General features: G+C 43.2%; 1 protein-coding gene and 1 long non-coding RNA gene across 2 annotated transcripts in view; one reads left to right on the top strand and one right to left on the bottom strand.

Annotated features, from left to right (window-relative positions):
• The first annotated feature begins 362 nt into the window (after positions 1 to 362).
• On the top strand, positions 363 to 13186 carry HTR3A (5-hydroxytryptamine receptor 3A). Its single transcript, XM_069080160.1, has 9 exons — positions 363 to 429; positions 3759 to 3925; positions 4823 to 4867; positions 6421 to 6530; positions 8205 to 8374; positions 9374 to 9534; positions 10267 to 10477; positions 10606 to 10842; positions 12145 to 13186. The coding sequence occupies exons 1-9, from the start codon at positions 363 to 365 to the stop codon at positions 12441 to 12443; spliced, it is 1467 nt and encodes a 488-aa protein (XP_068936261.1). The 3' UTR covers positions 12444 to 13186.
• Positions 12333 to 27120, bottom strand: part of LOC138155109 (uncharacterized) — a 98219-nt gene continuing 83431 nt past the window's right edge. Inside the window, exon 7 of the long non-coding RNA XR_011166762.1 lies at positions 12333 to 12455. This is a non-coding gene — a long non-coding RNA (uncharacterized lncRNA). The remainder of the gene's footprint in view (positions 12456 to 27120) is intronic.

Raw genomic sequence — 27120 nt, 5'->3', positions numbered from 1 at the left:
CCGGGGTGGGCTCCCCTCCCCTCTTCTCCTTCCGCTCCTTCCCCTCTCTTCCCCTCCCTTCCCTTTCCCTCCCTTTCCAGCCCTGAAACCTGATGCACGATTAACCGAGTTGGCTTCTCAACCCTGATGGCTGGGAAGCGCACGGCTGCTACAACTTGCGAAGCCTTTCCTAGAGTTTCTAAGGAGACAGGAGAGGAGGAGAGTGCAGGGCGGTGGGGTTTGGTGGGCAGCGGTGTGGGAAGTGGGCACCTAACGAAGACAGCTGGGGGGGAGGGCCTGGGACAAGATTTGGGGGCGAGTTGGGGGGAGGGCTTGCCCTGAAGGGACACAAAGAGAAAAGACGCCCCAGCAGAACCGCAGCCATGCCATTGTCCCTCCGGCGGGTGCTTCTAGCCCTGCAGCTCCTGATTTTCCTGGGGCCATGTGAAGGTAAGGGGACTGACTCATGGGAAAGTTCTGTGGGCTGGCGCAGAGTCGGCTCTTGGAGGGAAACCCACTGTGAGATGCTCCCCGCACTCACCCAGCTTCTGCCTTGGCCAAGAGGCTGGAGTGGGAGCAGGGACTGGGATAAGTCCTCTTGGCTAAAAGGCTGGTGCTTTGCAGGGTGCAGTGTGGTGGGCAGGGGAAGGGGATGGAGAGCGTAGAAGACCGAGGCAGAGGTGAAGGATGGTAGATGGATGTCCTAGTCGAGTCCAGGGGAGGAAAAAGGGGCGGGCGGAGCTGGGAAAAGTGCTTTTGCATCTGGAGAGAGACAGTCATACAGGCTAACACACACAATCTCGCCTGGTAAAGTGTCACTTTGGGCTTTCCATTCCCGAAGCTAGAAAGTTTGGAAAGTTAAAGCTGGGGATGGGATGTTTAAAGCAGGCGAACGTCCTTGCCTTTCCCATTTAAAACTACCGTGCACCCTACATGCTCCCCCATTCTACCTCGTCCTTCCACTCAGTTTTGCGATTTGGCTAATTACGTGCCAGCTGAGTACCTGACAGATGTCAAAGGGTTATGAATATTATTTTCTTCCCCTCTGTTAGTCATTTGTAGAAACACTGGTGTGGGGGTGGGGATGAGAAACATGTGGTAAATGATGATTGTGGTTATTAATCTATTTGTTTTGCCTTGTAAACCGAAAAGGATTATGTAAACGAGTTATCTTTTATTATTATTATTTGATGAGGAAGCAGTTCTCTCAGACATATTTGCCTAGAGAAACTGCTGGACTCTGCCTGGTTTTTATCTAAGATGATGAAGGTCTTATTTTCAATTCTCTTTTGCCTTCTCCTTCTGAGTCAGCCTGAAAATCCATCAGAGGCAGAGGGAGGCAAAGAATAATCCCTGGGGGAGATGGGTGGGGAGTGTGGCAATCCCATTTTCCCTCTCCCTACCTTCTTCCCCAGGCTTCGAAAGTTGCTATGCAAAGCACAGTCTGTTGGAGAACACTGTCTAGTCATAGTAAGAGGGACAATTCAGTTTGGTAAAACTTAATACTTCATGGGGTGTGCCCCTGGGCCTCTTTGGGCCATAGTGTATCGTTTCCTTAAAATTCTTAAGAATTGTTATTAACATTCCATGTTTTTATGTCAGCTATAGTTGCCAATAATCTTTCCCTCCTGGAGAGCCATTCCTTATAACAAGAAATTTTTTAAAAGAAAGAAAAAGTTCAGTAAAACTAAGCAATGCATCAGTCAAATTTGACATTGTATGTAGTGTTCCACATCCATGGTTCACCTGTCCAAAGAAGAAAGAGGCACCTTCTCATCTCTTTGTTGGAGCTATACTTGGTCACTATAATTTCCCAGTATTCAGTTTCAGTTGTTTTATCATTTCTACTTACATTGTTGTAGTCGTTGGCATATTGTGTCCCTGATTCTGTTTATTTTATTTTGCAACAGTTCATATTTCATCCCATACTTTTCTGTATTCATCATTTCCTACAGTGCAGTAGTATTCCATTATGTTCATTACATTATAGCAAGTTATTTAACTATTCTTCAATCAATGGCCATCCACTTTAATATTACAAAGAGTACTGCCATAATTGCTTCAGGGACTGTTTTTTTTTTTTTAAAACCATTGACTTCCTTAAGGTATATGCCCAGCAGTGGGAGCAAAGTGTATTAACATTTTAGTCATTTCTTTATAGCATAATTCCAAATTAATTTCCACAATGATTGGACAAATTTACTTTTGCAGCACTAGTTCATTTGTGTACTTGCCTATACAACACCTCCAACATTGACTATTCCCATCTTTTGCCCAGTTTTCTGGGTGTGAGGTAAAACCTGAGAGTGGTTTTGATTTACTATACCTATTTATGCTGCAAATGAAAAGGCCAAAGGAGACTGCTATGGGCTTGGTTGGGGATATAGAGAAGTCAGGGAAAACTTCCCAGGAGGTGAGATTTGAATGTATATTTCTCATATTATTAGTGACCTGGAGAATTATTTCATATGGCAGTTAAACCATAATCCACTATTATAAAGTATTGGATTTAATGATTGGGGCTTTTTTTTTTTTGCACTCCATATAAGAGAACTTATTTGAGGTTTAAAAGAACCTGCCTTCTCTATAACACTCCCCCAAAACCTAGACATGATTAACAGTTGTTTGGGGGGGGGGGGAGAGGAAATCCAGGATATCAAAACACTCTATAAAGGCTTTCATTCATCCTTGTTAGGATCCCACAACATGACCTCTCCCTGTTGCCAAGAAAATAAATTGAGGCACAGAGAGAAAATTGGGTACCATAGGAAATTCTAGACAAACCAGACTTAAGATGTAAGAATTTGGATTTACAATCCATTCCTATAGTCCAGTAGGCCTCCATGTTCTTGGTCCTGGGAGGGTTTGAAACCAAGACAAACTGAGGCTGTGGTGACATAGTCTGTTAGCAGTGACTGAGAGGGATAGACCTGAGATTGGAGTCATGAGTACATGGCTACTGGGTAATACAGAATATGTAATACCAAGTTCTTCTTTAAGCGACTCCCTGGTAGATCTTTGCTCTTTTGTTGTTTTAATCAGTCAATAAGCATTTATTAAGTGCTTACTATATGCCAGGCACTGTGATAAGCACTGGGCATACAAGAAAAGGCAAAAGTTAGTTCCCACTCTCAAGGAGTTTACTATCCTAGAAGAGAATAGTCTTTCTAGAAATCCTTCTTACCTTGATTCCACCATGGATCTGACCAGGGTTTGGGGAGTGTGCAACAGAGATACCTCAGACACTGCAATTTACCTTCCACCTAGGCCCTATTGTGAGGTAGACAGCCTCTGGGATCTCTCCCACTCCAACCTTCCCTGTCAACCCTCACTACCTCCTCTGAAATGTACTTAATGCCTTTATGCTGTCCCTTAAGTCTCCAAGGTGACCTATGTAGAACTATTTTCAATTTACCCATCTTAATCAAGGTCCTGTGATGCAAAACTTTTTATTCCCTGGTCCATTTCCCTTTCAAAACTTATCTGACTTGTATTATCTTTCCCCTACTACTCTGATAACAGATTAATGATTTATCCTTCCCACAAAGTATATTTGCATTTTAGCCAGAGTCTTCTGGAAATAGGATATTTTAATTCAAAGGAATGATTCTAGTGAATAAGATTTTATGTGTGTAGGGTTGGAATTGTGGAGTCAGAAACCCTTAAAGTCACAGTAAGTAGGGCTGGCAGGGGATGTCTATCATGTTAGAACAGCTTTGAGTAGCTAGGGATAAAGGGTAAAAGTCTGGCTTGTTACTGTGTCCTGAACATCTTTCTAGCCAAGAGGAGGCAAGGCACCAAAGCAGTCAACAACACCAAGCCAGCTCTGTTGCAACTGTCTGACTACCTTCTGACCCACTACAAGAAGAGCGTTCGGCCTGTTCGGGACTGGAGGAAGCCAACTACTGTGTCCATTGATGTCATGATCTATGCTATCCTCAGTGTGGTAATTATCTGACTCTACACAGCTCCCTAAGGAGAGTTCTCAACTCAGGGGTCACCCTTCTAGGTTGAGGAGAGGACCATGGAGGCCTGTCAGAAGCCCTGGGTCAGGGGACAGGGGTGGAAAACCAAACTGAGTCTCTGAGCCAATGTGGATACCAGACAGCTGCATGTTATTCAAATACACATGGTCAGGGCAGAGGAAGGGCTACAGTGTTGGACAGTAGAGAGTCAATGCAAATGAATAGGTTACAGGGTTACAAAGTGAAGACCTTGAGCTAGTGCTATGCAATGGCAGACAGAAAAGCTATAGTAATAATGTGCAAAGATGCAGTGGTGTGTGTATATGTGTGCACCTACATGTGAATGCATTTATGTAGGGAGGGTGTCTGGGCAGAGGAGAGGTAGAAGAACAGCTTCCATAGCCCCCTCCCTACTCCTAAACAGACTCACAGAAATCATTTCTCTTTAGTTACTCTAGTGAAGGGCAAGACCCCTTCCAAACTGTCCACAGAAAGAATGTAGTCTATAAGAGGCAAGAGGCACTCACTCCCCTGAGACCCTTAACCTTCCACCTCTCCTAGCAGTTGAACACTAACCTTGGGTCTTTCTGGTAGAACATAGTTCTTTCGAGGCGGCTAGGTGGCGCAGTGAGTAAGAGCGGCGGCCACTGTGTCGAGAGGACCTGGGATCAGCCTCAGATACTTAACATCCACACAAAAAATAACTGGTCGTGTAACCTTGGGCAAGTTACTTAACCCCAATTGCTTTAAAAAAAAAAAAGAACATAGCTCTTTCTCTGGGGTTTGTACATTTGTGGAATCATCTGTAGACTGGTGGCACCTCAGTCCTAGCTCTTTGTTAATCTCTGCTTGTCTCTTGTCTCCCCTTCATCTCACAGGATGAAAAGAACCAAGTTCTGACTACTTATATCTGGTACAGGCAGGTGAGCAGAGCAGCCCCTCATTCACACCCCCTTTCTGCCTGAGGATGGGGACTCTGTTTCCCAGAGATGTTCCTTTCCTCCACCTTCCTCAAGAGTCCTAGATGTTTAGGAAGACAGGAAGACAGGGGGAGGGGCAGCTTTTAGCCAGATGTTTATTGGAGCAAGATTATTTCATCTACATCCTCAAATACCTGGCTATTTCCTAGTTCACTCCCTATACATAACACATTGACTAAATTGGGTGTACAAATATCCTGATGTGATCCTAGATTGGTGGGTTTAGTTGGCATTTATCTGTTTCTTCATGGGGGTTGGGGAATCACATCTTCTAATCAGAGCTGTGATTATTGTTAAACTAAGGACAAAATGGGGACCAAAATGACTGAGAAGACTCATGGCATACTCTTGAGCCACTCCTAGGCATTGTGCAAAGAGGCAAAATAATTCAGTAAAAAGGGCACTGGACATGGCATCTGCTCCTCGATAGCACTGTGTCCTTGGGCATGTGAAAACTTCTCTGAGTCTGACATTCCTCATCTGAAAAATCTGAAGATTGGACCACATGATCTCTACATTTCATTACAGTTCTAAATCCAATGATTCACAAGATCTTAGTTAGTTAGAAGAGACATCAGACACTATCTAATTTGACTGAGATTCTCTGCTCTGATATTACCAATTCTGTGATGGAATTAATGGTTAAATTTTCCAGTTTCTCTAGTTTAATGTTTATATGTGGGTTGGAATGTGTAGTTACATCCCCCTGGTTCTGATCACTGAGAAAGTTTTTTTAATGTGTCTTTTGGGGTGTTAGAGGTGACATCTTTCAACTCATTCTTTTCCCTCCCCCTGGTCCCAAAAAGTCTGTACCCAATTTTAACCTAAGGACCTTCTGGGCTCTGGGAGGAAGCTTGAGATAGAGCACATACACACACACACACACACACACACACACACACACACACACAAACCCTTGGCTAAAATCTTAATTGTCTTTGTTATTTTCCCCTCCAGGAGTCCTCTGGGTATCAAAAGATAGCATAGAAATGACAAGGACTATATAAGGAAGATTATGGTCTGGCACAGGAGAAATGTCCCCCAAGGAGAGGATGACTCCAGAACATTTAGTCTCCAGCTTCTCTCCCTCTGGGACACAAAGACCATGTCTACAAGGATCAATGACTCACATTTGTGTCTTTAGGGTCATTTGTCTATCCCAGATGACAGAATGAGTTATTTGCTAGAAAGATTAAAATATTGTCAGTTAAGGCTGTTATGGATGGAGTTGAAGGTGGGTTAAGGGAACAACTGGAAATGGTTCATTTATTTTTTTTAATAATTTGTGTTAAAACCAGTACTTTTCTGCCACCCTTGTGTAGATATTTCCAAGGAGTAGCACTCCACCCCCTTGTTGCTAATCATTCTTCCAGGTCAATAAGAAGGCATAAGGAAGGGCAACAGTGTCTCCCAACAAGGTGGTAAGCGGATCCTTATTGTGGTAGCAAGGGCTACCAGTGATTGTCTCTCACCAACTTTCTCCCCACTTCCCTTAGTACTGGATTGATGAGTTTCTCAAATGGAATCCTGAAGAGTTTGACAATATCACCCAGCTGTCCATCCCCACTGACTACATCTGGGTCCCAGACATCCTTATCAATGAATTGTAAGTCTTGGCCCTAAGGGCTTATGTATGGGGACTGAGTACAGAATAGGACGCTAGTTTCTACTGACTGGCTCTAGATCCTTATGGTTGCCATTCCAACCCAGCCTTTGACCAATTTATTATATAATTAATGTTAGTCTTCCATAGCCCCACCTACTTTTTTGTAGCAATTATTCCATCATTCAACTCATTCTTCCTACCCCAACCCACCCACTGCAGATATTCTATACCCAGTTTAGCCTTAGGGACCTCTCTTGTTAGAGAAAAAATAGTTTCCTTTAGATGTATCAGTGAATGTTTCTTTTTCTAAAAGGATCAATGTTTTAAGAGGATAGGAGTTGGGGGAGAGTTTTAACCCAAAGAAACAATTCTGTAAAAGTAGAATTTCAGGTACCTGGGTGAAGCAGAAATATTGTACCAAGTGCTGGTCCAATCTTGTTCTTTTCAGATCACTCTAGTACTTTCTTCAGATAAGACACAGTCAGCCATCTTTGCAGCCCCATTCTGAGTGATCAGTGTGGTTATCTTAATCCAGACTGCCTTAGGAGTGGCTGCCTGGACTTCTAGAAGGAAAGAAAAAAAAACTCTGAAGGAGATGCAAAACACAGAATAGTATTTTGTTTAATTTTTGTTTTGTTTTTCAATGGAAAGCTTTCCTCCAGAGAAAGAAAGGAAGGAAATTATTCCACATCATCCTACTCCTCCCCCCATTCCTCAGTGAATGAGGCTGCAATGCCCCTGAGTATTTTTTCCAGCTTTTCTCCCTGGACATCTAGTAGTATAGATCTGACCATGGAGAGTTAAGGAACCCAAGCTTCTCATCCTTCCTTTTTATTTCCCAGGGAATAAATGGGCAACCTAGAACAATACTGATCTTTTCCTAGTGGTAGTGGCAGGGCTTTCTTAGCTCTTTTTTATTTTTTTATTTTTTGATCACCGATTTCTCTAGTTCTCTTCTGGGGTTAATTTTTCCCATTTCATAGAAGGGGAGGCTGGCCAGAGCTGGTGTTAGGATTAGACTTGGATGTCCTGGACATACTCACTTATATACACTGCCCTCTGGCCACGAAACTGGTGACAGTAGATGCTAGGTTCTGAATCACTATGGGGCTAGGATGGAAGCCACTGGGAATGAGTAGCTGAGGACTCACCTCAAAGGACAATCTGCCCTATAAAGTACTCCAAGGGCTAGAAAGATTAAAATTTGCTAGAAAGATTAAAATATTGTCAGTTAAGGCTATGGTTCATTTATTTATTTTTTTTTAGCAATTTGTGTTAAAACCAGTACTTTTCTGCCACCCTTGTGTAGATATTTCCAAAGAGGAGCACTCTACCCCCTTGTTGCTAATCATTCTTCCAGGTCAGTAAGAAGGCATAAGGAAGGGCAACAGTGTCGCTTTGAGCAACAAGGCTTTCTACTTGCCTAGATTGTCCTGTAACAAGTAATGGTAAAACTTTTAAGGACAATGTCTTTAATTGCCCTGGAAATGACAGAAAGAACACCAAGAGCAGAGATAAGAGGTGGGGAAGCAGGCCAGCCAAGGTATACCACTAATCTACCACTTCCCAGATCCCTTTCCTCTCCATGCTCTCTAAAAGTCATCAGAGTAGGTATCCGGGTTGTCTTTGGAGTAATCTCTCCCTTTCAAACTCTAACTCTTCTCTTCTGGGCAGTGTGGATGTCGGAAAATCCCCAAACATCCCATATGTGTACGTTCGGCACCAGGGTGAGGTCCAGAACTACAAGCCCATCCAGGTAGTGACTGCATGCAGCCTGGACATCTACAACTTTCCCTTTGATGTGCAAAACTGCTCACTGACTTTCACCAGTTGGCTTCACACAAGTGAGTATGGAGGGGCAGGACTGGGGAGATAAAATGGCCAAGGTGTCCTGGTCTGACAGAAATCACAGAGAGAAGACACAGGGATCTATTCCCCCTCTTTGATGTATCCCAAATAATACTACCCCCCCTTTCATAATAGGCTGAACATCTGTCAAATTTCTAATCCTGCCTTGCAGAAAGGTGTATTGCCCAATGTTAGGTATCTTTCTAGCAGTGAAGAATGTTGACTTTGTTATTTTCCTTTCTGTAAAGTACTGAAAGAGGGAAACTGGAGGCAGGGAGAGTTCACTAACATAAATTCTCATGTATTGGCACCTGATAACTGACCATAAGGCTAATTTGTCCCTTGGATTAAACATATATACCACATTTTGCCCAAAGTCAGTTAGTCGGTCAACAATTAAACTCCTACTTTGTGCCAGGTGCTGTACTAAATTCTGGGAATATGAGTGCCTTCAAGGCACTCACAGTCTAATGGGGGAGGCAACATGAAACAACTTATAAATAAACAAGATACAAACAGGATAAATTGGAGATTTTCAATCGAGGCAAGGCATTAGCATTAGAGAAGATCAGGAACAGCCTCTTCCAAAACATAGGGGGCATCAGCAGAGATTTGAAGGAGGCCAGGGAATCCAGGAGGCAGAGAGTCTTTGGCCTTGGAGGTTTATGTTTAGCTAAAGTGTACTTTTTCTTCTTGTTGAAGTTACTCTCTCCAAATAAGGAGCCAAGGTAATGAGACTTTATTCAGTATTTAAAAGCATAAAGAAAACCCAGCAGCACATAGTAGGTACTGAAAGTTTGTTGGTTAATAGTTAAATTTAAACCTAAGCCCCTGAATTACAGCTTGTGACTGGATTGTTGATGTGATTGGTTATGATGAAAAGCATCATCAATTATGTCTTAAGAAAAGTTGGGAGGAGGAACAAAGACCTCCTCACCATCATCCTTATCCAGCCAACTCCCCTTCTCCCTCCTTTTCTTTTTCCTGCTCTGTAGTCCAGGACATCAACATTTCCCTGTGGCGGTTACCAGAAAAGGTGAAGCTTGATAAGAGTGTCTTCATGAACCAGGGAGAGTGGGAGCTTCTGTATGTGCTGACTCAGTTTCGGGAGTTTAGTGTTGAAAGCAGTGAGAGCTATGCAGAGATGAAGTTCTATGTGAGTAGAACAAAGGTTGGGTGGGCAATGTGCTGGCACAACATATCTCAGGGGACTCCCAGAGGGAAGAGGGTGCTCTTCACAACCTCAGTGCTTCAGGAAGACACCAAGGGGGCAAAAGTTATTTTAAATTGCAGGCAAGGTATGGCCACTCCCCAGGAATGCAAAAAAAGCTCTCTAGATAGCCTCAAAAAAATCCAAAGAATTTGGCAGGAATGTCCCAGTAGATGAGAAGGCAGAGTAAGAGAATGGTTTGACCAAACCATTTTTCTTTTGCTGGGTGGGCTTCCAAAAAGGATTTAACAGCCCTCTCTGATTGATTCTCTGTTTTTTTCCCATGTTCATCCCCAAATTCTTTTTTTTTTAAGCAATCGGGGTTAAGTAACTTGCTCAGTTATTATATATAAGTAACAGCCAGTTATTTCTGGGTGTGGTGCTAAGTATCTGAGCCCAGATTTGATCCCCAGGTCATCCCGAAACTGGAGCTGGGGCTCTTACTCGCTGAGCCACCTGGCCGCCCCTCATCCCCAAATTCTAATGAAGTTTTGCAAATAGCAAGTAGTCTATGCCCACAGACTATGCAATCTGCCTATTTTTCTTTCTGTGAAATCTGTTAGGTAATCCTAGGAGACAAGAGGTAGGTTGTATTTATCAGCATGCAAGACTAGACCAATGGAAGCCCAGGGCCTTGTCCATCCCCGGCTTCCTCCATACACCCTTCCCTGCTCCCAGGTGGTCATCCGTCGGCGACCCCTTTTCTACACTGTCAGCCTGCTGTTGCCCAGCATTTTCCTCATGGTCATGGACATCGTAGGCTTCTACCTGCCCCCAGACAGTGGTGAAAGGGTCTCCTTCAAGATCACTCTCCTCCTGGGCTACTCTGTCTTCCTTATCATCGTGTCTGATACACTTCCAGCCACAGCTATTGGCACCCCACTCATTGGTATGGCCCACTCCTTGTCATTGGTGGGAAAGGGGAGGAGAGAAGGGGCTCAGTCTAGCAGAGATGACTGCCCACGACCTCATGTATTTCTTCTCTTCCCCACCCCAAACCTCCTGGGGGTTTCCCAGGTGTCTATTTTGTGGTGTGCATGGCCCTGTTGGTGATCAGCCTGACTGAGACCATCCTCATCGTACGATTGGTGCACAGGCAAGAACTCCAGCCTCCAGTACCTGCCTGGCTTCGGCACCTGGTTCTTGATCGAGCTGCAGTTCTTCTTTGCCTCCAGGATCAGTCATATCATAGTCCCTCAGCCCTCCAAAGACCCACAGTCCCCTCCCATCCCACTGAGAATGACACATGCTCAGGTAAGGAATTGGGAATAGTGTAAATCTCAGAATCTCTCCCCTTATGTCCTTATTCTGATTTATGTAAGAAAGAGTACATTTTTTTTTCTGAGTCAGAGCTAGTACTACCCAGAGACAGAAAACAGAATAGGAAGATCTATGGAGAGTATTAAAATACCAAGAAGCCCACAGCGAGGCTTCAGAGTTAGATTTTTGGCCCACCATTCCTTCAGATTAATGAGGAGGAGACAGACTGCAGGCTGAAGGTGTAATTTGGGTCTTCTTCCCTTTGTTGGAGACCCCCACACATCCAGATTACAGAGAGAGATATGGGGGACACCCCGTAGAATTAGGCACAAAAGGACCTGAAGTCTCATTGGGTATGGCCGTTCTGTCAGACCATTCTATTGTCTGGGCCAAAGGAATTTGCACAAATATCCATCAGAACTAGGGACTGTCATTGGCAACTAAGCCATAACCTGATCACTTTTTCTTTTTTTGCTTTTTGAAGGGGAGAAGGTAGGGCAATTTGGGTTAAGTGACTTGCCCAAGGTCGCACAGCTAGCAAGAGTTAAGTGTCTGAGGCCAGATTAGAACTCAGGTCCTCCTGACTCTAGGGCCTATGCTCTATTCACTGTGCCACCTAGCTGCCCCAATCTGATCACTTTTGCAATGATGATAAGAGACTATCTTTTCTAGAAGTACCTTACCTCAAAGAGATCCAAGATCTTCCCTTGAGTTCCAACAACTCTGAGAGGTAAGAAGGGGCAGATGTGTTCCCACTTAAATGATGAAGAAAATGAGACTCAGAGAGGATCTATGCCTTGCCCAAGATCATACAGTATGACTGGGACAGAAACGCTGGTTTCCTGACTCCTAACCCCTTTCTGGGTGGGAAATTTATGTCAATTAAGTAAAATTTTGGCCAGTTTGAATTTCCCCCATCATATAACTGTAAATTAGTCCTGCTGCCTTTCTGTCCCCCTGCTGATAAACAGCCTTCCTGTCGGCTCTTCAGTCCCAGGTGGTGAAGCTGAGTAAGCACTGGAAGAGGAATCAGGAAATCTGGGTCCTAGTTCTAGCTGTATCGTTCATTAGCTGTGTGAATTTGGACAAATCTCACCTTTTGGAGGTTAGATTTCCTTCTAGGACGAATAATGCCTGCCATACCACCTAAAAGGATTATTGTAAGGATCAAGGGAGATGATGTATGTGAAAGCATTTTGAAAAACACAAATACTATACAAATGTAAGGATTTGGCATAGTCTTCAGGTCATTTACCCTGTTCTTCCTCCAATCCCAATTCTCTCTCCCCTTTTCAGCCACAATGAACCACTGCAGCAGATTAGGAGGGCATCAGGACTTGGAGAAGGCCACCTCAGAGAGGGGAAACCCTTCCCCACCACCCCCGGAGAATTCCTCAGTAGTACACGGGCTACTTCAGGAACTGGCAACCATTCGGCATTTCCTGGAGAAGCAGGATGAGTGCCGGGATATTGCCCGGGACTGGCTACGGGTGGGTTCTGTGCTGGATGTGCTGTTGTTCAGAATCTACTTGCTGGCAGTGCTGGCCTATAGCATTACTCTGGGGACTCTGTGGTCCATCTGGCAGTATGCATGAGTTGAGCCAGACCTAGGATGGAAAGTGAGGATGGGAGGAGGGTTATTCCTGAGTCCAACAGACTCCGGGACATATTCAACATAAATACATTTCCATTCTCAGCTTCCTCAGTTATTCAGGGTGGAATTTCTTTGGATGACTTAGACAACACAGCGACATAAACTTGTTCATCACCTAATAGGAAAGTGGACCATGGTAGTTGCTATCTTGAAATCAATTAAGGCAGGCTCTGCCATTTGGAGATCCCTAGGTTATAATCTCCTTCAGCACAAGGTTACTATACTACAATGTCATTATAACTGATACTGTTATTGGCTAACAAATGGAACACCTAAGCTATCTGTGTTATACTAAGAGACAACTACGTATTCCTTCCCATATACATGTGAGCCATGATTTGACCTGCGGTATAAAAGAAAACATTGAGTAAATCATTTAACTTCTCGAAGCTTCAATTTCCATATCTGTAAAACAAAGAATTTTAATTAGATGCTCCCTAAGGTCCCTTTCACCTTTAATATTCTATGATTTCTATCCCCTGAGCAAGGCATTGTGCTAAGCACTGGAAATATAAAGATCAAATAAAACCCAGTACCTGCCTCAAGAAGCTTACAACCCAAGATGCCACCAATTCCCTATTATCTAAAGGCTAATGTGATCCAGTATATAGATTATCCAGGCTCCTGTTCTCTCTTCCTTCTCACCTTGTGGCCACTTCACTGAACACAAATGCCTTCATCAGATGGGAGAAGGGAAATAAAAGGAAATAAAGTGCAAACCTGTCCATTTGACTCTTTTTCAGCTGCTCTGGTGAAAAGCTGAGTGGCTTTAGAGCTACTAGCTGAAATGAGGTTTGGGGATTATCTGTGGTATTCAATCATCTAGGTCTCTCTGCTGGCTTCAGGGAATTGGGAGTTGACCATATAGTATTTTTGTGTGATAAGGAGTAAGGTTGTTGATAAAATATCCATCCGTGAACTTTCACTGCTGTAGCGAGAGGTTCTGGGGCTCTACTTTATGACTTGGATTAAACAGATTTCCTTGGAAAGGTTCTGGGGTTGAGGAAAACCATAATTTTTATTCCCATTGGAGTTATGGACTGCTGTGAATGATCTTCCATCCAGTCCTATTTCAATCTGTATGATGCCACCACTCAAAACTAGTGTGGTCCTCACAAAAGCTTCCATAACTAGGGATAGGGTCAAAATCAGCACCATGGATAGCACCACTGTGCTGCTGCTTGAGCAGCAGGGAAAGATTGTATAGGAAGTTAAGTAGAAAACTTTCCATTTCCCAGATCCTGAGATTGCCACATACAGGCGGGCCTGGATTGACTTGGTCTTTAATCTAACCCATCAAAACTGATATACATTCAAACTTTTTAAAGGCTATTTCCAAAATGTGATACCTTAAGTTAGGAAAAACCTAAACATTACCCACTGGTACTAACTACAACCAACCAGCAAAACCTAAGATTGGTGAATTGATACCTGTTTCTCTTCTTGAGTCAGTTCCAATAGGAAACTGTGAAATTCTACCTCATTCCTCTCCTCTAAGACATAGAGGCATCGATGGTGGTTGAGGAGATTGGGTAGGATAGGAGAGTTGCTCTAGACTGGAAGATTGCAGAGAAGAGAACCCACAGAGTAGATGTGGCACAGAACACTGAGTCTAGAGTCAGGAGGATTTGAGTTCAAAAACTAGCCATAGACACTAGCATATGACCCTGGGCAAATCACTTAACTCCTATCTGTCTCCGTTTCCTCAACTGTAAAATGCAAATAAAATCAGCATTTACATCCTAGGGTTGATGTGAGGAATAAATGCAATAATATTTATAAAGTGCTTAGCACAGTGGTGAGTACATAATTGGTGTTTAATAAATGTTTCCCTTCCCAAAAGTCACATCAGTGCATGTCTTCTACTATCTCTTTACACCATCCCAAAGTTTTAATAGTATCTCTAGCTACAGTCAATTCAGGAAAACAACAACTTGCAGCTATACAATGTTCTATAAGATCTTTGAAATGCCCCTTTGAGGCAGACAATGCAAGTAATACTATCCCTGTTTTACAGAGAAGAGAAAAAGCTAAGTGACTTGTATAAGGTCACACAATTAATGGCAGTTTCTAGACCTGAATCTAGATTTTCTGATTACAAAGTCTAGTGCATTTTCCACTGTCAGCTCTTCTAATCCCAACCAACTATCCTCTTTGGTAATCCATCCCTAGATCAAGAGGGTGAGAACCCAGGATGACAGAATTCACCAGGACTAGAAAATTGAAAGTGTGGTACCAGGGAGATAGGGAAATCTCATGGCATGAAGAATAGGAAGAAGGGCTGTCTGGCTAACTCCCCTGCCTCTATATCATGTTCTATGCACATAGAATTATTAAATACTCACTAAACACTGGATGACTAGATGCCTACCCCCAGGGGCAACACGAGCCTGAATCCTCACTTCCCACATACCTTCTGACATTATCTTCTTTGAAGGACTAGTTATGACTTTTACTTAAAACCCTTAGGCTTCCTGAGTGTGGTTTCTCTTGTTTTGGGAACAAGTACCTGGAAGAAACAGTGATCATTCCCACAGGGATAAGATTGAGACATGTGCTCAAGTGACACAGCCCTTCCCATGTGTGCCCTCATGGTTCATGAACTGGGAGCTCTAGAACCTGGTTACAGACATTGGGGGAACTAAAGGCTGCCCCCAAAGTGATAAGCCTTGCTCTGGTCAATATTCCACTGGGCAGACTTCACACACACCCATTTATGTTCCTGGTTAACAGGATGAGTATATGGACAGTCTCATTCTGTTAACGCACCACTAGCCAGTAAGTAGGTGCCTATCGACAAGGTGTCCAGACAGAGAGTTAGTAAGACACTCAATCAACTCATTGATTCCCCATCTTCCCCTCCATCCTTAAACCCTCACTCACAATCAATGGGGCGACAGAGCTGAGCACTATGGTGGCCAATTAACCACCTTTTCGAATGAGCCCCTGCATGTAACATCTCCTGCTCCACCAGCCATGACCAATCAGCTCATCGATCTAGTTTCTGAGTAGAGTATCCCAGGAGGGGAAACTGAGGTCCAGAGAGAAGGAGATTCCTCCTGCTTTCCTAATCCCACCTTCCCATACTTGTCTTGTTTTTCTTCCAAGGAGATCTCTGACCTGGTTAGGGGCTGAGGAAGGAGAGGAAAGGAATCTTCCCTCCTGGTGATCAGTTTTTCCTCCCTAGACCCTGCTACTTCTGTCCTGCTGCTATTTCAGTCACTCCCCACTCTCAAGTCCTTACTAAAGATGGAAAAGCGCTAGAATCGATATATAGGCAGTAGGAAAGCCAGCAGAGGAAACAACATTAGATTTGGATTCAGAATCTTGACTGTGCTGCTTACTAATTATAACCTTGGTTAAGTGGTTGTAACTATAACCATTTAATCTCTGTAGGTCACAGTTTCCTCTTCTGTCAGAAAGTCATTTCACCTCCTTGTATTTCCATTTCCCCACTTACAAAATGAGGGGATTTATGGACTAGATGATCTCTGAAAGCCTTTTCTTCAACATTTGAATTATTTTACTCACTTCCTTACCAATCTCCTTTTAAAAACCTAACTCTTCTCCCAAGCCTTCACTTACATGAACTTATTAATCTTTTCACCTGGTCAAACTCTCCAAACCTTTCGTTGTCACCCAAAAGTAAAGGTATCCTTTTGGTCATTCTGACCATAACCATTGCTGAATCCCTTTGGGCCCCTACTGAGCCATCTCTGAATTCTTCATATCCCCTAAAGCTGGGAAAGCTAGACATCATTCGGGAGCACCCTTAAGCCTGTCTTTGTGCCTAGAATTTGGGTACCAGAAGAACCCAGGAGTCTCCACTAGCAGTTCCTAACTGAAACTTTGAGGCTATCCAGGGGCAACCTAACCCTGGGCAGAGAAATTGTACTCAAAGTCTTCGTTGGTTATTTTCTCTTTCTTCAAGGATCTGGAAGTCTAAGAGTTGGGGGTGGAGGCAGACAGAGGATGGAGAGCTCCTGGAGAAGTGTGGGCCAGCTTTCACAAGCTGAATTCTTCTCCCTCTTCCTTCCACCCAACAACAGAATCAATACATTTTGAATCTAATCTAATAACAGAGATTTAACAAGGGGATAATGGGAGCAGAGCACCAGGCGCTTTGTTTCTCCTTTCATGCCACAGCTGGGGCCCATTATCCTGGGACAATGCCCCATGCTAATCACTTTATTTCTCTCCTCCAGAGTGCTGGGGAGAGTGCTGAGTGTGTATTGGGGGGCATGGATGGGGGGGAGGAGTGGGATAGCTTGCTTTTCTCCTGATTGGAAGGGAGTGGATGGGGGTTGGGGTAGAAAAAGGGATGAAGGCTGGCATAACCAGGCTGAGTTCTACTAAAATTTCCCTGACCTGCCACAAACCAATTGGTTCACTCCCCAAACCCCAACCCCCTCCCTGTATTCCCTGACTAATCAGGGAGAAAATTGTCTTAAACAAAACACATTAAACAGCATATATTTAATAACCAGCTGCTCAATGAGTGGTTAAGAGTTGGTTGTTTATATTTTTTCCAACCTCAAACTCTGATTGAAGGTCTCATGGCCAGACTTGAGATTGGCCAGGACTGATTTTCATGATTACAGTCAGGATAGAATTATGAATAGAGGGCACTGAATTTAGAGTCTGGGGAAACCTAAATCTGAATCCTTTCTGTATCACTTACTAGCCTTGATGCCGTAGTCAAGTTACTTAACTCTTTGAGTCTCAGTTCCCTAATCTGTAAAATGGAGTTATCACCTACTTCACAAAACTGTTGCAGAGGAACAACTGAGATTATGTTTATAAAGCACTTTGAAAACCTTAAAGCACATTTCTCAGCTATTATTATCCCACTTGGAAGGAAGCACTAAGACCAGATTTCCTCTGAAATTGCTCAAGTCACCTACTCTTCCAGACAAGGGGAGAATCTATGGATATAGATCTGCCTTGGAAATGAATTTCACCAGTAATAAATAAGAGCTACATTAGATAATATGAAAGACTTCCTGAGAGTGATACAGATTGGATTAGAGGAAGAATATGAGAGGCTGTAGACATTTTTTTTCTCTAAAATTCTTTCAGGAGAGATCTCTATCACACTAGGTCCAAGAGGGGCAGCTTTGTGTGAAGCCTCAGACACTTCAGAGTAATTATAATGACTGAGAGGATTATGATGTTTTCATCTGAATCTGATTCCATCAGGGCAGGGAACTTCCAGTTCAGAAACTCCCTCCACAGATTGGCAGTTCATTTGCAGTTTATAAACTTAGCCAATTCCCTGGGGGTTACTAGGGTTCGGTGAGATAATGCCTTTAATGACAGCAGCAGCTGTAGCAACAGCAGCAGCAGCAGAAGCAACAGTAGAAATAATAGTAGCAGCAGCAACAGTAGCACCAACAGCAACAACAGTAACACCAGCAGCAGAAACAACAGCAGCAGCAGCAGCAGCAGCAACAGCAGCACAGCAGCAACAGCAGCCACAGTAGCAGCAGAAGCAAAAACAATATCACCAGCAGCAGAAACAATAGTAGCAGCAGCAGAAACAACAGCAGCAGCAGCAACAGCAACAGTAGCACCAGCAGCAGAAACAGCAGCAGCAGCAAAAACAACAGCAGCAACAGAAACAACAGCAGCAGCAGCAACAGCAGCAGCCACAGCAGAAACAACAGCAGCAGCAGCAGCAACAGCAGCACAGCAGCAACAACAGCCACAGCGGCAGCAGAAGCAAAAACAATATCACCAGCAGCAGAAACAGCAGCAACAGCAGTACAGCAGCAACAGCAGCAGCAACAGTAGCACCAGCAGCAGGAACAGCAGCAGCAGCAACAGCAGCACAGCAGCAACAGCAGCCACAGCAGCAGCAGAAGCAAAAACAATATTACCAGCAGCAGAAACAATAGTAGCATCAGCAGAAACAACAGCAGCAGCAGCAGCAATAGCACTACTTAGCAACAGCAGCACCAGGAATAGAAACAACAGTAGCAGCAGCAGCAACACCAGGAATAGCAGCAACAGCAACACCAGAAGCAGAAATAACAGCAGTAGCAACAACATACATCCATATGTACTTTTAAATAAAACCTTAAGATTTATAAAATTATGAGGTAAAGAATGACTCTAAAGGGAACAGAAAAATGCAGCCATGGAAGTAGGAGAGTATTCTAGGATTTCTGACTGTTTTGATTTCTTTCCATATCCTCCCGGTAGGTGAAAATGGCTCCAGCTTCAGAGGTGTGCTGAAGCCAACTCCTACTGGCTTACAAGTAGGTTGTTAATTTTTTAGTGTAAACATTTATACCCCTGAAGTAAATCAACAAAGATTACAAATCAGGGTTTGGTTTATTGTTTTATTAATCATCTAGACTTAAGAAAATGATGAAGAAAATTTACCAATTTAGATTAAACTTTAAAAAGCCCGCCCATTTTCAGAGTCAGTTATTAAACATTTGCCAGCATACTTCTGGTGCAATGATTCATGTGCCAAATTCTTTGTCCCTTTTCTGCCCCACCCCACCCCAACAAAATGGTGAAGAGCATAAAGCTTTATGAAATAATAATAGCTAACATTCATAGCGCTTACTATGTGCCAGGCATTGTGCTAAATACTTTAAAATACTATCTCACTTAATCTTTATAACAACCCTGGGAGTTATGTGCTATTATTATCCTCATTTTAAAGATTAGGAAACTGAGGTTAAGTGAATTGCCTAGAATTACAGAGCTAGGAAGGATCTGAGGCTGGATTTGAACTCTGATCTTTCTGACTTAAGGCCGAGTACTCCATCTCTCCACTGGACCCCTTAGCTTGCCCAAAACATCCACCCTGGGCTTCTCCTTATCACCAAGTATCCTAGAGAATCAGTAATAGAAACCAAAAGACTGAGCTGACTCAGAGGAGAGAATATAGGAAATTTTGCCTATCACTACCACTTTTGTTTCAGAGGAAGGGGAATAGTGTACCCCAGACCAGAAAGGACTAAAAAGGTCCCTTCTCATTCAGTTTTCCCCAAACTCCTGCATGCCTCTTCTCTACTCTCTTGCACTCTTATCTTCCTATATTTGTACTCACCCAACCATGTGTTCATACATGAATGCATGCCAGCATATACATACCCACAGACCTACTGAGCTCCTCCTAGGGATAACTCAGGAGCAGGTCCTGGCTTTTCAAAGGCTCAGAGCTTTGAGACTTGCTAAGGTGCACAAGAGCATTGAGTACATACAGAGCCTGGCAACTTGGAGGTGTCCAGTCTTGGGTTACTCCTATCCTTTATACCCTTTTACTGTCCACATAACCAAAGTGAGTACATTATCAGCAAATTAAGATATGTCCGGGTAACACCACCAGAGAAAATTAACCCAACCTTTAATTTTGTGTGCATTTATGTTGGTATGCAGTGTCATTAACTTTTAAGTGGCTTAAATTCACTTGGGTTGATGCTCTGGGGGAAAGTCAGCTGTAGGGCAGGATGTGTTCAGAAGCCTGAACATTGTCCTTCTCTACCATATCCACCAGGTGGCAGCAGAACCCAGGAGTTCTCTGGAGGAGCCCTAACTAAGCATTTTCTTCCCTGGGGTGGGTTCAATGCTCTTCCGTTGAAGCCAATAACCATAGGAACATGACTATCCCTGGCTGGATAGGGATACATCATGATGTCCCTAGAGAAGTGTCTAGGTGTATGCAGAAGGATTAGTCCCATTGCTTCCAGCTCAGATGCAAAGCCTGAGTTAACTCAAGCAGAAAACTTAATAAATCAACTCTTCTGTTGAGATTTTTTTCACACTTGTCCAAGAGCCCTGAAATCTATTCTTGTGTCCTCTTGATCTCCTGGGACACTCATACTCACCCCATTGCAACCCTTTGAAGAAGTGTCCTGGCATAGCTGGATTTGGAAATATGAATACCTGCATCCTGACCCTCCTTTTGCTACTTACTCTCTGTGTGACCTTGGATCAGTCCTTATACTTTTTTCTCACCAGCAAAATCATGGAGCTGAACTAGATAACCTTAAGGTCCTTTTGAACCCTAAACTCTCCATCACTTTACAAAAGCAGTTGGTCCCTCATGCCTGGAATGCTCTCCCTCCTCACCTCTACCCTTTAGAATCCATTCAAAGTTAAACTCATATGACTTCTTATGTGTGGCCTTTTCTGATTTCCCACCACTTATTATCATTTCTCTCATCCCCTTGAAATTATTTTGTAATTACCTTGTATTCATTTGAAATTTACCCACCTATATATTGTTTCCCTCTGGGGAATATAAACTCCCTGAGGACAAAATGTTTTCATTCTTGTCCTTTTTTTAAATCCAGTGACTAGCAGAGTCTGGTCTATAACAGGCCTTGAATAAATGCATTAAAATAAATTGAATTTAATCATTGAATAGCAGCACCTGCTCATTCCACACTTGGCAGTTTCCTTCCTCAACTTCATCCCCTTTTATAGAAGGGCTTGTACCTTAGTGTCCCATATCACACTAGCCTTTCGTTCCTTCACATCCACCATGCAGGAGGCTACCCTAACTTTTCTGAGGATTTTCACATCACTCCAAGGGGTACATCTCCCTCTCAACCTTCACTCCCTGCCCTCCCCACCTGCCATTGATTCTAGAGACAGTCTAGAGATGAAAGGGGCAGGGCCTCCCCAGTCAGGATTCCCTAGAGCCTCTAGCTAGAGCGGGAAAGTAAGACCATGGAAGAAGGAGATAGAAGCAGATGGGAGAAACTATTGATTTTTTGGCCCAGTAGGATGGGACAGAAGAGGGAAAGTTACCTTAGAACATAAAGTTCTTAATATTTTTGTGTGTCCTGGATCTCTTTGGCCGTCTGGTGAGGACTATGAGCACCTTCAAAGAATAATGTTTTCAAATAAAATACATAGGATTACAAAGGAAAACAAGTATATCAAAATATAGTTATAAAAAAAATTGGGGGGCCGCTAGGTGGCGCAGTGAATAGAGCACCGACCCTGGAGTCAGGAGGACCTGAGTTCAAATCGGACCTCAGACACTTGACACAAAAACTAGCGGTGTGACCTTGGATAAGTCACTTAACCCCAATTGCCCTACCCCCAAAAAAGGCAAAAAAAAATTTTAAGGTTAAAGACACCAGGTTAAGAATTCCTGCCTTAAAATATAATTTTCTATTATAGTTTCTATGTTCTCATACATCCTAGGGTCTGAGTTGGAATATTCTGGACAAGTTTAAATTATTCTAGATCTGAATCCAACCCCACAAGCAGCAGAAGTGAACCTATAATTTACTAATTTCAATATAAGCGATTCTTTTATGATGCTAATTTAGCTGTACCGCCTCTGGCATGGATATTTAGCTGTGGAGGGTTGAGATGGGCACTGAATCTCAGGAACATAGAACACAACCTGGAACTGGTGGGTGGCAGCATCTGCTGGCTTATTCAGATAAATCCCTCTCCTTCTTGAACAGGAAGATGCCAGGAGCAACTTCTGGGGATTAAGAAGTGTGTGGATGGGACAAATTACTGAGGGATACTGGGAAACAACTTTTAGGGATGCATCTCTCTCCTACTCCTGCTCCAGAGGCAGTCTGGTGTGGTAAAAAGAACATTGGATTTAAAGTCAGAGATGCCCCTTGCTACCTGGGTGACTTGGTAAATGACTCCAATTCTCTGGCCCTGTTTCTCTACCTGTAAAATGAAGGGGGTGGATCATATGATCTCAAAAGTCTCTTCTGTCTCTAAATCTATAGCTCCTGTGATCTTTCTGAGCTGAAGACCATACAACACAGCTTAGAGGCAGGAAAATGGACGAGATGACCTCTAGATGACCCCATCAGCCCAAGGATTAATTTCTCCATGGAATCTTTTCTCCATCATTCAACTGACACTTAATTGTGTTTCCCCTCACTCCAGTCTATCCTCCCTGAAACTGTCAAATTGATCTTCCTAAAGCACAGGTCTGACCATGTTTCCTCCACCTATCCAATAAACTCCAGTAGTGCCCTCTTACCTCCAGGATCAAATAGAAAATCCTCTGTCTGCCCCTTAAAATCCTTCATAACTCGGCCCCTTCCTACCTTTCTAGTCTTCTGACACCTCCGTGATCCCCAGTAACCCTGGCTTCCTTGCTGTTTCTAACACGAGACATTCATCTACTGACTTTGGGCATTTTCAATGACTGTGCGCCATGCCTGCAACCCTCTCCTCCTTCATCTGTCTCCTGGTCTCCCTGGATGGCTTCAGATCTCAACTAAAATCCTTCCTTATAAGAGAAGGTAGGATTCAGTTCATCTAATAATTAGTTCATCTTAATTCCACTTCCTTTCTTCTGTTGATTATCTCTAATGTATACCGTGTGTTTTTGTACACAGCTGTTCCTCTGCTGTCTCCCTTATCAAACCGTGAGCTCCTTGTGAGCATGGACTTTCTTTTGTCTTTCCTTGTATTCCTAGGAGCTTAGTACAAAGTTTGGCATAAAGTAGGTGCTCAATAAATGCTTGTTGGCTGGATTTGACTTGGAAACAGGAGCAGGGTAGTTCTGTACTCTGTATGTTTCTCAGCATAAACTGTCTACAGTGTAGTGTCCTGAAGAGAGTATAGCACCCAGGATCAGAAGAAATCTGTATTTAAATCCTGTCTCTGCCATCCACGAGTGGAATCTCTCTGAGCCTGAGTTTCCTCACCTATAAAACGGGGATAATAATACATGTAGCACCCACCTCTTAGAGGTTTCTGGGGCTCAAATGAGCTAATATATGTAAAGTACTTTGCAAAATTGATAAAGTTCAGCTAGTCTTGCTCTACTCTTCAGCCAAGGATCCACTACTCTGTTTGCTTTGGTCATGAGCTGTCAAGTCTACCCAACTACTAGCTGTTTCTGTCCTTGATGACCAGGACCTTCCCTACTGCCAAAGTTCTACCTGGGCATCTTCTCAGGGACTTTGGGCATGACATCCAAAGCTATTATATAGTTTCAAAGCAATATAATTCCTATATTCAACACAGTCTTTAAAGAACTTGGATGATAGATATATTTTAAGCAAGAAAACAAGGAGTAATACTATCAAGGTACTTTCTCTACAACCACCACTTAGTTGGACCAAAACAACAGTATTTCTTGTTTTATAGTTAAGGGGCTATTAACTATTGACTAAGGGGTTATCACAGTGGACTGAGCACTAGCTTTGGAATCAGGAAGACTCATCCTCCTGACTTCAAATCTGGCCTCAGAGGCTTACTAGCTATGTGACCCTGAGGAATTCACTTAACCCTCTTTGCCTCAGTTTCCTCATCTGTAAAATGAGCTGGAGAAAGAAACGGCAAATCACTCCAGTTCTTTGCCAAGAAAACCCCAAATAGGGTCACAAAGAGTCAGATACAATCGAAATGACTCAGCAACAACAAAAGTGGTCACATAGCTAATAGGTATCTAATCTGGGATTCACACCCAGGCCTCCAGATTCCAAGACTCCTAAAAGCAGGAGTCAGAGGGCCTGGGTTCAAATCCCACTCTGTCACTTATTATTTTTTTTAATTCAAGCAAGTCTTAATTAACCTGGCTGGAGCAGTGGATAATCCTCATCATCATTGCTAACATTTATGTGGCACCTCAAAGTTTGCAAAGCACTTTAGAAATAGCATTTCATTTTATCCTCACAACAACCCTAATATTATCCTCAAAGACAATGGGACCCCAGGGCAGCTAGGTGGCACAGTGAATAGAGCACTGGCTGACCCTGGAGTCAGGAGAACCAGAGTTCAAATACAAACTCAGATATTTAACACAAAAAACTAGCTGCGTGACCTTGGGCAAGTCACTTAACCCCAATTGCCCTACCTTCCCCCCTCCAAAAAGCAAAAGAGATAGAGAGAGGGAGAGAGAATGGGACCTTGAGTCAGGAAGACCTGAGTGAAAATCTGGCTCCAGACACTACCTGTGTGACCCTGGACCAGTCACTTAACTCCTGCCTACCTCAGTTTCCTCATCTCTAAAATGGTTATAAATGATAGCACCCACCTCCCAGGATTGTTATGAAGATAAAATGAGATAGTATTGCAAAAGACTTTGCAAACCTTGAAGCACTTTATAAATGTGCCATTTTTGGTCGGGTATCTGACTATTTATTTGGGGTTCTCTTTTTTTTTATTTGGGGCAAACATACTGGAGTGGTTTGCCATTTCTTTCTCCAGCTTATTTTACAGATGAGGAAACCAAGGCAAACAGTGTCCAGTGGCTTGCCCAGGGTCACATAGCTAATACATGTCAGAGGCTGAATTTGAACTCAGGAAGATGAGGCTTCCTGACTCCAGACTCAGCACTCTATCTCCCTAGCTGCCCCACTTTATTAATGCTATTATTAATATAATTAGATTCCAGCTCTAGCACTTCTGCTCCTGGAATTCATTTACTGGTTAACTCAGAAGCACCCAATGTCATTTAGCAGAGATGTCCTAAGTAAATGGCACACAGGACAGGGTCCCTGGCTCCTCCCCCCACCTCTGAAATCAGCTGCAAAGCCAGAACAACACATCCCCAGAAGCCTGGGTCCCCAAGATCCCCAGCCCAGAGCTGGGAGGACTCTGTTTTTTTCTGTAGAAGACTGACAGGCTGAGTGGGCCCTGGAGGGGAGGTCCCCACGGGAGAGGAGAGGCCCCAGCACCGGCCCCTTTGTCCATTGTGGGGGTAATGATTTTTCTCTCTTGAGTCCCCAGGGTTTTGCCTCTGAGGTCAGAAGGATTTCCTGTCAGGTCACAGGTCAAACACCGCATGTCCTTGAGAGAGTTAGGTTTGTTTCATTATTCACGGGGCCCCTTCTCTTTCCCCTTTCCCCTCCCCCCATGCCCAGGAAGAAGGATTGGCTGATTTAGGAGCAGGAAACTGCATTCCACAGGCAAAGGGCCAGTTAGGAGAAGTTTCACTGTGAATCTGTCTTTGGGTCCTCAGGCAGGGAGGCATCTCTGAGGTCAGCTCCTCATTCCAAGGCCTCCTGGATGGCCCTTGCCCTCCTCCAGAGTTGGGGGTGGGTGGAGAGAATGAAGAGCCTCTTTAAATTCTTTAAGAAATTGGCTCAAAAAGTGAATAATATACACATTCAATTGGGTATAGAAATCTATCTTACCCTACAGGAAAATAGTGGGGGAAAGGGATAAGAGAAGGGTGTATGTGTGTGATAGAAGGGAGGGCACATTGGAGGAAGGGGTTATCAGAAGCAAAAAAACTTTTGAGGAGAGAGTGTGAAAGGAATAAGCAGGGAAATAGGATGGAGAGAAATAAAGTTAGCAATAATAATTGTGAAAAAAATTTTGAAGCAAGTTTCTCTGATGAAGACGTTGCTTCTCAAGGACGTAGAAAACTCAGTCAAATTTGTAAAGATGAGAGCCATTCCCCAACTGATGGATGATAGAGGGATAGGCTATGCTTTCTGATGGCGTAATCAAGGCTGTCTATAGTCATATGAAGAAATGTTCTAACTCACTATTGATTGGAGAAATGCAAATTAAAACAATTCTGAGATACTACCTCATACCTATTAGATTGGCTAATAGGACAGCAAAGGTAAATGATAAATGTTGGAGGGGATGTGGGAAAAATAAGACATTAATGCACTGTTGGTAGAGTTGTGAACTGATTCAACCATTCTGTAAAGCAATTTGAAATTATGCTCAAAGAGCTATAAAGCCATGTATACCCTTTGAGCTAGCAATGCCACTACTAGGTCTGTATCTCAAAAGAGATTTAAAAAAGGAAAAGTACCTATATTATATGTACAAAAATATTTAAAGCAGCTCTTTTCTGGGGACAAAGAATTAGAAATTGAGGGGATACCCATCAATTGGGGAATAGCTGAACAAATTGTGGTGTGTAATTATGATGGAATACTATTGTATTATAGGAAATGATGAGCAGGATGCTCTCAGAAAAACCTGGAAAGACATATAAGCTTATGCAAAGTGAAATGTACTGTGTACAAAGTAACAGCAATATTGCAAGATGATCAGTTGTGAATGACAGCTATTCTCAGCAATACAATGATCCAAGACAACTCTGAAGGACTTATGATGAAAAATGCTGTCCATCCCCACAGAAAGAACTTATGGTTCTGAATGTAGATTGAAGCGTACGTTTTTTTAACTTTATTTTTCTTGAGGTTTTTTTGGTCTATGTTTTCTTTCACAACATGACTATTACAGAAGTGTTTTGCATGACTACATACATATAGGCTATATCAAACTGTTTGCCTTCTCAATGAGAGGCAGTGGGAAGGGAGGAAGGGAGAGAATTTGGAACTCAAAGTTTTTAAAATGAATGTTAAAAGTTGTTTTTACATGTATGGGGAGGAACAGAATACGAAATAAAAAAAGAACAGGAAAAAATTCTTTTTTTTTTTTAAGCAATTGGGGTTAAGTAACTTGCTCAAGGTTACACAGCCAGTTATTTCTGGGTGTGGTGCTAAGTATCAGAGCCCGGATTTGATCCCAGGTCATCCCGACTCTGGGGCCTGTGCTCTTACTCACTGAGCCACCTGGCCACCCCTAAGCAATTGGGGTTAAGTAATTTGCTCAAGGTTACATGACCAGGTATTTCTGGGTAGATGCTAAGTGTCTGAGCCTGGATTTGATCCCAGATCATCCCGATTCTGGGG

Source organism: Petaurus breviceps, unplaced genomic scaffold (assembly GCF_028583685.1).
Source record: "Petaurus breviceps papuanus isolate PSGF00001 unplaced genomic scaffold, PetGlider_PUasm1.0 91133, whole genome shotgun sequence".
Classification (NCBI taxonomy): Eukaryota; Metazoa; Chordata; class Mammalia; order Diprotodontia; family Petauridae; genus Petaurus; species Petaurus breviceps.
This window is presented reverse-complemented; position numbering and strand designations above follow the sequence as displayed.

Coding starts and splice junctions, on each gene's coding strand:
- HTR3A (XM_069080160.1), top strand. CDS start 363: ATGCCATTGTCCCTCCGGCGGGTGCTTCTAGCCCTGCAGCTCCTGATT. Junction 430..3,758: donor TTTCCTGGGGCCATGTGAAG/GTAAGGGGACTG, acceptor ACATCTTTCTAG/CCAAGAGGAGGCAAGGCACC. Junction 3,926..4,822: donor TCTATGCTATCCTCAGTGTG/GTAATTATCTGA, acceptor TTCATCTCACAG/GATGAAAAGAACCAAGTTCT.